A 14,959-nucleotide genomic window follows, 5' to 3' on the forward strand; every position below is an offset into this window, starting at 1 on the left:
AAAAAGCAATGAGTCTTTTTAACATGTTTTTTATTCAATCCATCCGAATGATGACAATAATAATAATAATAAAAATAATAATAATAATAATTTCAATTTATTGATCTCCCATTTGAGGAATTTACTTCTGCACCATCCCCTTTGGGAGCAGTGCGCCACCACTGTGTGGCACCCGGGGAGCAGTGTGGGGTTAAGGTTTTTGCTCAGGAACCCAGAGTGGAGGCTGTGGGGATTGAACTGGGTACTTGCAATCTTTTCATAGCACAAGTGCACTGCTCTAACCACCAGGCCAACACTCCCCCTATCATCAGTTCGATGAAAAAAGAAAATGAAAACTTCCACCAGCAAAGGCAGATCCATTGTATTATGGAAAGCAACAGTAAGGGGGGCACAACTGAACATTTCCCAGGTCTATAACATTATAAATAACCAAGCACCAACACATACTCACACCTAAGGGTAATTAGACATAACAGTTTTGTTTTGGGACAGTGTGAGAAAAAAAAATCGAAGCCAGGAAGCTGTTTCTGCAAGGTAACAGAGCTACCACCTGCTGCATCGTGCAGCCCCTTCAATGCTGTTGATGTCATAAAGATTTGAAGCAATCAGATTACCTAAATAAGGTGCTGCAAAGCTCTAATTCTGATAACTTTTTTTCCTATTTGATATCCCATGGTTTTCTCTACTTGATTTGATTAGGGTTTAAAAAAATGTCTCATATGTAGCTTTATATTTACCTTTATATTTAAATAGTTTTACAGAGAAAAAAAATGTGTTTGTAATTTGTATTTATCTGTCTTTATATTTGGTAAAAAATTAAAACAGACCACTGGTGTAGTGATTAGAAAAGAAAAAATGGAATCTAAATCTGCAAACACTTTATCACCTACTGGTGGACAAATAGTGGGATAAAGAAATGTAAATATATATATATATATATAAATAAATAAGGTAAACTATTTTATAACTAGATTTATATATTTTTTACTCTGACAAAAAATGAAACAAGAAACAAAAAAAAAATCAGCCCAAAGATGGCATGCTTCCTTCCTGTGCCCTCTCCCCTGGCAACAGAAACCCTGAATGGTTCTGAAAGGAGGACATGAGCCTGGGAAACTCTTTTTAGGAGAGAGGACGGAAGGCTCAAAACTCAGCCGGAACGGAATGTCCAAAACAGAGGATTCCCGCTCCATAACCGGATGCTACGTGCTGCCACTCCACTGGTGCACATTACCTTTCTGTTCTGTGTCTAACCGTGTCAAGTATCCATTATTCTTTTTCCACCCTGCATGCTGGGGACAGACAGTGAGGCAGTGCACCGGCTCCAAACATTCAAAAATGAAATTAGTCAACTTCCTTTTGTTTTTTCATTTTTATTTTGTTTTCTATAGAAATTAGTTTGTTCCAATGTTATTAAGATATTGAAAGTATCAGAGTATACACATTAGCTGTTTAACTAATCTGTTTAACTAAAGTTAGTGTTTAGAACAAAGTGTCAATTTTACATGCCTCTTCCTGGTATTTTTTCCTGATCAGAAAAAGTCTAATAAAATAATTTATATCATTATTAGGTTATGTCTGTATTAAGTTTTATGTACAGTAAAACATGCAGCTATAATACCTTGTAAACATAATCATACCCTTTAAATATTTGATCCCATTAACTGTAATTTCTTTTTCTTATTTTTTTACCTTCTGTCACATTATTTCAATCCGTCTTGATGGGCATCTATGTACATCAGTTTCCAAAAACTCTATTTAGGCCCAAACTTTTACTGTTCCAGAAGGTTTGATCTGAATTCTCCCATCGGAACTCGGGTTGTTTATTTACGGTTGTTGTTCTTGCAGGAAGGTGAAATGGGGCCAAGTTTCTAACAAGTTTGATCCAGTATCACCCTGTATTTTGTTCCATCCATTTTCTCCATCAGCTATGTCCAGCTTCCCTGTCTCTTCTGAGATAGACGTCCACATAGCATGATGCTGCCACCACCATACAGCTGGCAACATTGGGTTGTATTTAGGAAAGCTAAATATAAATAACGTCAAATACTTGTGATTGTAATTGTAGTAAAAGGTGTCAAACTACTACTGTGTCAAAAAGTTGATGGGGTCGAGAATACAAATCACGGCATTTGAAAAAAGTTTAATGAAGAGCAAGGCTTCTGATTTCACCACATATGGAGCAACGGCTTTTTAAAAAATAATGGGGACAAAGGGTTAGGGTCAACAATAACAGCTTTGGACATAACTGGCTTTGTGTGATGTGAGAGGAATGGGTGAAAAAGAGCTGTTTTAACACAAAAAACCTGTTCAACCGTCTTAAAACCTGATCCTAAAGTTAAACTTAAAGGGTCATTTAAGCAATTCTCACCTTATTCACATAGTAAATAATAAATAGAATTTAAAAAATGCCCAGTTTAGAGTTTAAACAAACAAGCTCCTAAACTAGTCAAATCAGTCCAAAATTCACAAGTGACAACAATCAAGATGACTCATGTGGGTCAGTAACTCTTCCCTTTTTTTTTACACTCAACTTGTTCTGACTGCAGCCACTAAGGTCATCATCACTGACTAGAAGACAGATGCGACACAAAGCTTCGTGGCAAACCAAAAGTCAGAAAAGTAGGAACTGGTTTAATAATCCTTAATCTAATATTTTTAACTGTATTTATCTGTATTTATTGTATTTAATTTCAAAAATGCAAAAAAAAACATGAAGAAATGTTCTTGATCATGAATTGCTTGGTTAGATAAAATGTAATCGCAGTGACTGATGCTTGCGCCTTACATCCCAGCACAGTTTCCTACAAAGAGCTAGAACCTTTCCACATTTTTAAATCTTCCACGATTCTCCTGGAGTCCCTAAGAAAAAACTCAGCGCAACCATTTGTGTTTATAATGTGCTTGTGTATATTTCAGTGATATAAATTATATTTTATTAACCCAACTGACCCTAACCAATGTTAAAAAGAAATCCATTAAAAGCCCTGTTTGAATTTTGCACACCTCTGTTGATTGTAAATCTCAATTATTCATCTCTTTTGGGGGTTCTAACATATCAGTATGAGAGAAAAGTTCACAACTTAGGGCAAAGCAAAGCACAGTTTTTTGTCCTTTCTTTCTTTTAAAATGTTTGATAGTTTTGAAGATAAAGGTTTGTCAGAAGTGTCCCTTATCAAAAGCAGACATATTTGCTTCAAAATACATTTTAAAGGATAGTCTTTCTGAAGGATAAGTATTTTTTCTTTTATACCCATTGTCATCAGACTGATGAACTGTAGATAAAACTCATGTCACAAACTCTGCATCACATTGATAACACCAACCAAAAATACAGCACATTGCACCATATATCTTAATAATCTGAACTTTCCTATCAAGGAGTGTTTTGCACCATGTTTTTTCTCCCACACTGTTTACATTTGGTCACTGCTGCACTCTATGGAATGGAAATGTTCATTTACTGTCTGGAAAGCTGCACTTAACGAACTTTCGTTTTGTGTACACTCTGTGTATACGAAATGAGTATAAAAGTCTAAGTCATACAGAGCATCCGTGCTTCTTGCAAGTTTCCAGATAGATCTTATATGTTACACATTATTTGTGCACATTCTTCCGCTTCTCCTGTTTTTAAACATTTTCTCTACACTGAAATCATAAGAAACATTGTTGAGATTTGATGCCACAGATTCCAGAACAAAGATAAAACCCAATGCTTTTTATGACCTATTCTTACCAGTGTTGCTGTGTGCAGCCTTTTGCTCATGAGATCATCCCTAAAAAAGCCCAGTTTTCATTAGATTAAAAGCCTTTTATTCTGCACACCTCCTTCATTAAAAACCTAGATTGTTTAGTGAGAATCTTTTAGAACTTATTTGTCCCCATTCCTCCAAGAGGAGGTATGTGTTATAAGCTCTGGGCACATCCATGAAATTTGCTGCTGGAATCAAATAAACTGCTTTATTGGGTGAGGTAGGAAATTCTTCAGCATGTCACAAGTTTTACTAGTTTTTACCACCATCTTCTAGGACCTACTGAGGATTAATGATTATCCATGCAGTTAAAACAGAATCTGTAAATCTGTTGGATCAGCAGAAAGTCTACAATGTGAGACTTTGAATCTTAAATTCTCTCCAAGATTACATTTCATATCCCAGAAAAATTATATTCAACACATGGGGGATCAACAGAAGCCCCCCTGCTTTAGAGTCAGCTTTAAACAATTGAACCTCGTTTAGATTGCATGGGCAATATCTAACTTATTTTGATGTGTGTGTTTTGTTTTTTTGCTTTTTGGCACTAGTGGATTTCCAAAGTCCACCAACAGGAAAACTGGATAAAGAGAGAGGGGGAAGACATGCAGCAAAGCTCTCTCCAGTTCTGAACTTAAACCTGACCATCATTTTTAAAGTGTTGCCATAGCAATTAAACACAAGACTATGAGTTTACATTTTACATTTGAGCTTTATATTCAAAGTTATTAGCTCCCTTATCAAACAATAGGCCAGCTTAGGGAAACATTTTTGCAGCCTCCATATTCCAGGCACCATGATAAACAGTGGTTTAAGTGAGTTGCATTTCTATTTTATCTCAATTTAAGTGTTTTTCTGCACATTAAAGGTCTAGTGGAGGATTTCAACAGATTTTTGAAGACCCGCCCTCTCCACTTTAACAAAATGAAAATGCACAGCCCTGTAACCTCCCGAGAGGGAACGCCTATTAATGCATCGCTCATACAAGCTTACTTAAGATTTGATATTTTACTATGTCAGACTCCCCACCAGTAAGTGAAAATGGGGACGAGCACATAGGACAGCCGAACGTAAACATATCACCATGATGATTGACAATTAGGAGGACCACTTATTTTTAAGATCCACCCGGAAAAAGAACATACTCCACTATACCGTTAAGATTTGCCTAAAGTTTTTTCCACACTAATTCTATTTTATGAAATCAAAGGTAGTACTCACATATCAACTTATCATATATTTATAAATTATAACCCTTCATTACCCTTTTCAGACAATTTACATTAATCAATGTCACTTCTCTGGCTGTATAGGTTTATTTGGTGGAGGGTTTTGTTTCTATTTATGTTCAGGTGAAACTAGTTAGTTTGGAAATTGGTGTTTAGTTTTCTTGATGTTAACTAGACATTTTCTTGTGTATTTAGTTGATGTATTTATTGTTGTTTGTCAAATTGTCTGAAATAAATTCATATTCATTCATTCATAACTTTGTATGATTTAGTTTCATTTTATTACTATACGATATGTGTTGATATATCCATACATAATCGAATGGAGTTAGGAAAAAAATAAAAAAATATATATATATAATAATAAATACTTTTGTATGGAACTGTACAGTTTAAATATGGAGGGATTTTTAAAATATGTAATTTAATGCATCTCAGTGGATGTTATGTCCTCCAAGGTGACCAGAGACTCCTTACTTGTACTGAAAAAAAAAATCCCCTTCTCTGAGTAATGATCATAACATTGAAATAAGCTGCTGTGCTGCTCACGTGACGTATGTGACGCGCAGAGATATGACGGTGCGCACCGCATTCGGACAGGAAGAGGAGAAATAAGGCTTGTAGACCGGATAATTAAGACAGACATAAAAAAAATCTATAATAAATCGGTGTTTTTCAAATCTTTATCTTTGTAGAATTTAATCTATGAATTCTAATTATATTTTCTCTTCTAAAACGGTTTAATTGAATGGGTTCAAATAATATCTTTCTTTTCATTAATCATTTAGTTAATCAGAGGCGTCATTTATCAAACGATCAGATCAGGTTTTGCACAATGGGTTCAAATATAATGAAATCAGATTTGTGATGAAAAAAACGACCCTCGTGATAAAAATATCTCAAATGATGTCATTCATACCGGCGGTGCGCGCCTCAAACAGGCCCGGGCGACGTGACCCAACTTTGTGTTTTTTTTTTAAAATAAATCACATAATGCACCCTTTAAATAAGCGCACGTTGTTTCAGTAAAGCAGGTGCAAGATGTGCATTGAGTCGGAGTGGTCACGATTTCTATGGGTAGCCTAATATTATGTAACACCCAGGAACTGATCATGATGCGCTCAGCATCTCTGTTGGCACAAGATGAACCGAGGAGGATGAGGTTTATAGAAGGGGTCCAAAAACACACAGATGTTCAGATGATGATAACTCAAGAGAATCGTTTACCTTTGAGAGCGCTTTCTATCATTCTTCCAGAAGCGCCGTTCTTTGCAGCTTTGGAGAAGCGCGTTAAATCCCGGCTGCGCGCTCACGCACTGACCTTTGCTTTGTCATTAACTGCAGCCAGAGGGTACAGGTGGAAAACACCCTGTGAGAACTGGGCTCCGCTAGATCCAAGTTTAACCCGTCAGTGAAGCTGTGGAGGCACCGAGATACCGCATCATCACGCAGACAAACCCGTCTTTGGCGTAGGAGCAGAGAACAGGCCTGCCATTGGTAGATCGGTAGCGCATGTGGATGTGAGAAAGCAAGGGGGCAGCATTGGTTTGAATGTTTATGGATCTGTCCGGCAGCTTCCCTCAGTGGTTCCTGGTAGGAGCAGGAAAACATGGAGTGGCTTCAGTGACTGAAAGAAAACTCACTATTTAGATATTTCCCCCTTTTTTTTCTTTTTTTTTTTTACAACAAGTCTGAATCTAGAATCTAAACAACATTTACCAAGATCATAGTAGAAAATCCTGAAATATTCTATTTCCAACCTGCTATGTTTTCTCTTTTTATTATTTTATTTGTGTCTATAATGTTTTACAATACACGTTTTTGACAGCAGTGACTGTACACAGCATCAAACATCAATCAGTAATCTTTATTTTCATCATAAAAGGATTTTGAGGAGACCTCTGGATCAGAATAAAGGACTAGGAAAATTTTTTATAAAAGCATAATTATATAGCACACTTCAGTAGAAAGACAGTTCTAAGTGCTGAAACTGAAAAACATACTGTAACAGGAAAACATGACTTAAACTTTGTCATCTTGTTTACACAGAATGTATAAAAAGTTTTTTTCATGACATTTCCATTTCTTAAAGTGCAGCAGTGATTAAAATAAAATGTAAAAATATATGGAGAGAAAAGAAAAAACATGGTGCAAAATAACAGAGCTATCTGGCTGCTTCCGCGAGGCACCGCCGTAATAAGCATATAAACATACAGAGGAAAGTGCATTACAACAGCATAAAGCTAATCAAATAATAAGTGAATATTAATAATCCAAGATTAATAAAATGAATAATTTAAATGATAAGATAGTTATACAAAATTGTAATAAAATTATTGCTAATAAAAAGACACAAAGTTTGGGCTACGAACGTTAACTTATAATGTTTAGTTAACACAAAGACAACTTTTTTAAAACATGGATGCTTAATCTTGATTTAAAGAAACTTGGGGTTTTATCCCTTTTCCAGTTTGCTGAGTTTGTTCCAGATTTGCAGAGCACAATATCTAAAACCCACTTCCTTATGTTTGGTTCTGGTTCTGGTATGCAGAGTCAAACAAAGCGGCTGGGTGGTTGATCCACTGACTACAAGTCTGTAATGTATATTTTAGTAAAGTCATTCAGTGATTTATAGGCTAACAGAAAGATTTTAAAGTCTATTCTATGATATACAAGGATGCCAGTGAAAGGACTTTAGAACTGGGCTGATGTGCTCTACTTTTTTAGTTTTAGTGATGATGCTGGCAGCAACGTTCTGGATCTAGTAAGCTGTCTGATTTACTTTTTAGGCAGATCTGTGGACAAACTGCAGTAATCAGTCCTAATAAAGATTAATGCATTTATTAGTTTTACAGGTCCTGCTGAGACATAATATATGTAGACTTTTATTTAGCTTTTATTGTGCTTTGAAGGTTGAGGTCTGATTCCATCACTACACCCAGATTTAGAACCAGATTGGTGGGTTTGTAGCTGGAATAGCTTATGCTGTGTGCTAACTTTTAAAGGCTTTTCCTTTTTCACCACATGGGATTTTTCTGCTCTCTGATGTAAAGTCACCTACTGACACAAAAAAGGCCCTGTACCTCAGGTAGAATTTAAACCAATCGGGCCCTGTACCAAACAGGCAGAGCCAGTTTTCCAGGCACTCTAATAAAATGGAGAGATTAACAGTGGTGAATGCTGCACTGAGGTTCATTAAACCAGCAGTGTGGTTTCTCAACAGTCTGCATTTATAAGGATGTCATTGAACACCTTGACAAGGGCAGTCTTTGTGCAAGCATGGAAGGCTGACAGAAAAACGTTTAAGCGGCTGATCATTGTTAGGAAGGTGTTTAGCTGCTGAAACGCAGCTTTTTCAATAAACTTATGAAGTGAATGACTGAGGAAATAAACTGTTTTTAAAGCTATTATCATAGACAATCCAAGCATATAACTATTAGTGGGCAGTTAAATATTCAGTAACTCAGCTGAATATTTGATGAACTAAATTGTTTGAACCTAAAGTTCACTGAGTAACAGTCAATCCTTTAGAAAACTAAATCCATCCTAAGCCAGCCTAACCATGTTCTCAGAGCTCAGTTTATGCTAATATCCTCACAGCGGCACTATGCTGTTCCCAACCAGAAAACCAGTCGATACGCAAACTCCTTTAATTCCGTAGCCATTCGGCTTCTAACTTCTGTTGGCCAATAGCCTGAGATGTTGCTATTCAATTTATTTGTGTTTGTTTGTTTATTTATTTATTTTTGTTATAAAGTAAAAANTGTTTTGTTCTGATTATTTTTGGAACCCCATGATTTCAAAAGAAAATAGCTTCTTCTCAAAATCTTATTTTCAAAAGACAAATGTTGACACAGATTTGAGAGAAGATATGGGATGTATTACCTGATGTTCTAACTCGGCATTGCTTTGTTTTTTTTATTTGGTTGTTTGAATTGATCACTTCTATTGTTACAGTTGAATTTTTCTTCTGTTTATAGCTGAAGCAGATGGATTTTTTAAAAATAATGTGATACAATTGATTTATTATGCAATTGTTAATCTAAAGTTCAACTCTGCAAAGAAAAAGTGCTGCACCACATGTCGAAGGTAAACACAGAAGAGGAAGCTCTAATCTGTGTCTGACAGTGGAGCAGAGTTTAACCCAGACTAATACGCATTGGCTTTACTAACAAATCCCCCAGGATTAGGAGGAAAGAGAGGGAGGATAGACATACAGAGAGGCAGGAAGGCAGTAAGAGAGACATTCCCCACGTAAAACATGATGTTTTTCACGTGTAATTTAGCTGAAAACTTAGAGATATAAAGAATATAAAAGCAACGATTCTGTAATAATCTGTTTTTTTTTTGTTTTTTTTTACTTTATTTCAAGACTCTCTTTTGGCTACCATTCATTCATCCTGTCCGCTGAACTGCTGCTAGTTTTAATCACATGTCTGGAAGATGTCTAGTGCTGCTACCACAGATGATCTCTCTCTCCAAATGGAATTGAACGATTCGGATTAGCTAGCCGAATGAATAAAAGGGGTAGAGCGTAGCCGCCTGTGGCCCAGGCTGCCTGTCACAACTCCAATCCGGCACACCGATGACGTCATACACACTCCGCTTTGTTTAAAAAATATATATAAATATAAAAAATATAACCGTGGATGTCTGGGCAACAGTGATTCACCTACATGTTATGAATTCTGGCGTACCATAAAGAATAAAGTATGAACAGCTTAGTTTGGGCCTTCAAGCCGATTGCCCATAGGAAGATGTTACTTGGATATAACAAAACCGAATATCTTTGGAACAGCTCCAAATGACAAAAAGCTCACATGGGTAAGTAGAACATGAAGTAATAACGTAAAATCAAGGGCGCAATGTAAAAAAAACGGCGTTCCCCTTTAAATTGAGGGAGTGGTGTCAGGTTCCAGCTCTCAAAAACCTACAATGCAGCGAGAGAGTCGATTCCTTCCCGCTATCATCTTAAACCTCATCGCCATGTAGGTGATCAAAACATTGCCCCTGGTCAGCTAGGCCAACAATGACCCTTACGACCCTTTTCAGAGGCATGGGCCAGTATGGGGCCTTGCAGGCCAACAACGACCTCAACGACTCCCCATCACTAAGGGTTGAGCCCGATGGTCCTGATCTTTCTTTTCAATTTGCATGTTTTCTAAGAAATTACAAGGCATTTTTTTGTGGCACTCTATAATCCTGGACCTCAAAAGTTACTACAGACATTTTGAATTGAGAAAGCTTCCTGGATGGGAAGCAAAACGTCTTCAAACTTGGTTGGTAAACAAAGTCCAGTGGATTTTAACTTTGTTGGAACCCTCACTCAATGGTTTTTAATCTGTTCTCCTTATTCTTTCACCATATTTTATAAATCTTTTAATAAGAAAGCCAGGCAGTTATAAACTCTGATTTATGAATGTCCTTCAATTTGTAGGACAATTTGTCACCTCAGCATTAATTGACGTGGGCAGACAAGTTTAAGGATTTCAGCACCACTTGGAACAAATTAGTCTCAACTTTACATCTGAGCCCTTGTGACGCTCAAATAATTTAAAATCCTTATTCAGTCATTGAAATCAATTATGTCTTGAAGTAAATGTGTTAGGTGTGAGTTTTAATGCTCTGAATTAGTTTTATCTGTTGTAATGTACAGTATGGTATGCTGCTGTCCTCATGGCAAAGTCTCTATTGCAGAAGATTTTAAATCTCAGTGGGACAAACCTGGTTAAATAAAGGCCAAATAAACTTATACCTAGGAGACGTAAATGGGACATGAAGATTTCATCTTCAATTTTTCTTTGCTTAACACCTGTCGACCCCACATATCCTGGTCATAAACTATTTACTTTTATGTCGGCGCTGCTGAGATCTAATGGCAAAAACTGGCTGACATGGAGACACTTTCTTCCCTCAGGCGGTTTCTCTAAATAACCACAATGAACAGCTCACAGACTACTCTGCTTTTTGCATGATCAAAACCTGCCTTCCCTTTAAAATAAAGAAATAAAATGGCTGTACACGCCTTGCACATACTGCTCCTTGTACTATAAAGCGTTCTAAGATCATGCAGTTTGATTTTTAGGCAGTGTATTGTGATGTAAGCAACTGACACAAGCTTGGCCAATAAAGTTAATTTCAAATTGTGAACTTCCACCAAGCATTCCCTCACATGACTGCATTTTTATGGTCATTCTTGAAAAAAGCAATCAGCTTAGATGTGCATACTGTATACTTGGATGGATTAACCACACAGGAGTCAGTCCTGCTTTGGACAGAAGTTTTATTGTTCTTGGAATGTAACTTCTTCTTAACACATCATGTGAAAACAGAAAGGTCTCTGTGGTGTTACATAAAAGCTGTGACTTACATTTTCACCGCTTCAGTAAGAGACCTTCTTTAAGGCCACACACTGAGCCCAATGGGTGCATTTCAACACAACAGAAACTACACCTGAAGCACAGTACTCCACGTTACCTCTTGACCTAGTTTCTTTTCCTTTTGTCTTCCATCCACAGTCAGAGACAATTTAAAGTAAAATACCCAGCATTAGCAATCCTTAGATCCAAAACTAAAAAAGGAAAAAAAGGCTTTCTGCCCTCTACCAGTCACTGATTTAAAGCTGCCATTTATAGGCATCAAGCAGGAACCTCCAAAAACTTGGTAGCAAGTTAGAAACTAAAAGGCCACAGAACTGGAAAAACGCTTCAAACTTATCTTTGTTTTTTTTTTCAGCAGCTGTCATTTTTTGAATAGTTTACCATATTATTATAAAGAAGAAAACCTAATGATGGCACCTGAACTATTCTCCATGAAAAAAAGCTGAAAGGCAAAGACAACAGAGGGACATGTTTGAAACAAAAAAAAATCATTCAGCAACAATGAATGACAGAGGACATATAAAAAAAGAACAAGGAGACTGTAACAGTGTCAGAATCATAAAAAAATGCCTCTTACATAGATACACCATTGGGAAAATGTTGCACTTCATAGAAAAAAAATCAGAAGGCAACATCGGAGTACATTTAAGGAAATGTACCAACATTCAAGGCAATTAGCTTTAAATGCCTGCAGAGAAGCTGTAATGTCTGCATGAACCGTTTTAGCAAATATCCACTAATGTTTACACCATTCCCAAAAAAGCTCACACTGCTGTGTACCGAATCAAAAGGTCAACAACTGGCAAAATGGTCAACACATTGTAACAGATGACTTATGCCTGCAACATAATCACCACTGCTATCAGGCACATGTTGGGGCACAAATATGAGAAGAAAACATTCTATTTTAAATATGATGCGTTGTGTCAAAATTTCCCATTTAAAGGATGATATAATCAAATGGAAACTAACTGAAGGTGGAAGACCAACTAGAGTCAAGTTTGCCTTACCAACACTCCACTTTAAAATCCAGTATGGCTGCTGCACAAATACCGTAGCAAATAAAAAGCAGTGATAGCTGCAATAACAACTTGTTTCCACAAGTTTTATATCTCATTAAACCAGGCACACAAAGCTATTGTCAAATTGCCAGAACAAAATGTTGTTACAGTGTTTTAATAGAGGAAAAAAAAAAAAAAAGCAGTTACTGGTTGGTTTGCTTTTTGTAGTCGACCTGGTTGCTAAGAGCAACAAGTAACTCTCTCTGCTTTCCCAAGTCGAAAATGGAGCGCATATACCTGCAAAGATGAATGAAATAATTTTTGGTCTTTTTTAAAATCACACTCTATTCTATTTTTTGGTTGAAAACACTTGAATTGCAATTTATTATTAATTAATTTTACCTTTTTTCCTACCTTAGCACTCCTGTTCCATCAATACAGAAGTATGATTGAAAATAAGAAAGTTATAAACAAGAAAAAAAAAAAGAAGCTTAGAAGCACCAACATTTAAGAAGGTGATAATCAACAAATCCTAGTGATCTCAAGTACAAAGCTTTGGAAATGTTTGCACAATGGTACTTTAGAAAAAAAATAAAATAAAAATCAACCAATAGGTTCATTCGCATCCTAGTGCATTTCTGGGAATCTCACTCCAGCATGTGAAAAAAAAAAAAAAAAAGCAACCAAAAAGAACCACTTCCTCCTTCTTCTCCATGGCCTCTTCATGCAGCCCAGTCAGGGCGTTGGGGTTGGATGGGCGTCTGACGGCATCTTGGTGCTGAGGAGCGTGTTGATGTAAGGCCAAATCTTGTCAGTCTCTGTTCCAGAAAATGAGTGAAGGATTCCTTGTGATCTGAGGTCAGAAAGGAGAAGACCAGAAGAAATTGATTCTTTTTCCAACATATTAACATTCTATCTCAAAACAGAGCAGCTCAGACTGGAATGTGGGTTCTTAATAAAATCCAAAAATGAAAAAAATTAAATAAACATCCAGCTAATGTAAACTTCCAAATAAAGCAGATATAAAAGAAAGGTAATTTTTTTCTCAAACCATGTGTTACTTTTCCAAGCTTTCCTTTTAGAGATTTTTTTTTAAAGTGGAAATGGAGGGGAAAGATAAAAGAAGATAAAAAAACAACTTATATTAATAAACAAACCAAAACTGGTTGGGCGGTTGTTGGCGTATTCATAGAAAAACACGGAAAGCTGTTCAACCAGTTATGGTGTTGTGCCCCAATTATGTTGAAACTTGAAACAGCTATGTAAAAAAAAAACAAAAAAAAAACACAAATATAAGAAATGTAAAATATATAAAACAATACCATTCCCTTCAAACGGCAGGAACTTATGAAGATGCATACAAACCACGTCTAATCTATGAGGTTTGCCTTCATAGACTATATGAAAAAAGGTTATAAAAATTTCTGTTTCAAGTAACAGAAGTTAATCTATGTGAATAGCAAATTCAAAATTCTATGACTTTATTCATTTTCCTGAAAATAATCCAAGTCAGTGTTCCTTTCAGGCAGGGTAGTAAAAGTCATGAAAAAATAAAACTAAAATGGAAGAAACTTTGTTGTTAACTGAAACAAATAAAAACTAATCTAAAGAGAAAAACAATTACCAACTGGAACTGTACTGAATATTAAAACATAACTTAAACTAAAATTATAGATATATACAATTTTTGATTGTGTGTTTATCAATTTATAAACTTTGAAAATGGATGAGAAATGTTTTTTTTTATGCTCACAGGAATCAGTTAGTCAGCTTTAAGCAAAGCCGTTTTTGAAAATAGGATCTTTTTTTTAATTATTCATATGCAAAAATTTCATATAAAGAGTAATCTGATCTTTTTAAATTCTGTACCTAAAAATTAGCTGAAGTTAAAAAAAAAAAACTAAAACTGGTAGTAGAACTAAAAAAAAACAAAACCAAATCTAAGCAGTAATACAATAATAGTGACTAATACAAACTAGCAAACCCATTCTAAAATAGTTGTAACAAAATAAAAGCATACTGATATAAAACAAATCCAAAACTATCATCTTACCTGGATCTAACTAAATTAATTGCAAACTGAAATGAATACTTTAATATAAAAATATTCTTCAACCTGTTTTCTGTTTTCCTTCACATCGGTAAACTTGGAATTCTGTAATTCAAGTCTTTGTTAAGAAAAAATGCACTTGATCCACCAATCTTTATCCCCAAAATTATTCCAAATTTCAACTCCGAAATCCCTTCGAAATCCCAGATCTTATTAAACTGAAATGACTGTGATGCAGTAGGATATTTAACTATTAAATAACTATAGATGATGATATTAATGATTAAACCTAGATCACCATTAATCGCTATCTGGAAGAAAAAAAAAATGCCAAAATATTTTAGGGGGTATTTCTGTTTAATAAATGTGTTCAGAATTGCTGAAACAAAAAACACATTGACTAAACCTTAACAACCACCAAATAACAACCATTACACAGCAGATAACAGGCATCAGAGGGCTGGGGGGTATTTTGTTTCTCTATTTCTGGTTCTGGTAGTTCTGGAAAGGAGGGTCCCTCAGATTGTCTCTGGGGTGAGGGATGTCT

General features: G+C 35.8%; 2 protein-coding genes across 2 annotated transcripts in view; both read right to left on the reverse strand.

Moving 5' to 3' along the window:
- The window catches only part of dnajc6 (DnaJ heat shock protein family (Hsp40) member C6), a 58,123-nt gene extending 51,664 nt beyond the window's left edge, over nucleotides 1–6,459 (reverse strand). The window contains exon 1 of the mRNA XM_015378681.1: nucleotides 6,209–6,459. The gene's annotated coding sequence lies outside the window, so the exon portion shown is untranslated. The remainder of the gene's footprint in view (nucleotides 1–6,208) is intronic.
- A 4,788-nt stretch (nucleotides 6,460–11,247) lies between these two features.
- Nucleotides 11,248–14,959, reverse strand: part of ak4 (adenylate kinase 4) — an 11,541-nt gene continuing 7,829 nt past the window's right edge. The window contains exon 4 of the mRNA XM_015378660.1: nucleotides 11,248–13,274. Coding sequence (XP_015234146.1) covers nucleotides 13,098–13,274 — 177 coding nt within the window. The 3' untranslated portion in view covers nucleotides 11,248–13,097. The remainder of the gene's footprint in view (nucleotides 13,275–14,959) is intronic.

The sequence above is a fragment of the Cyprinodon variegatus genome, unplaced genomic scaffold (genome assembly GCF_000732505.1).
Source record: "Cyprinodon variegatus isolate N-32 unplaced genomic scaffold, C_variegatus-1.0 Scaffold176, whole genome shotgun sequence".
NCBI classification, from domain to species: Eukaryota; Metazoa; Chordata; class Actinopteri; order Cyprinodontiformes; family Cyprinodontidae; genus Cyprinodon; species Cyprinodon variegatus.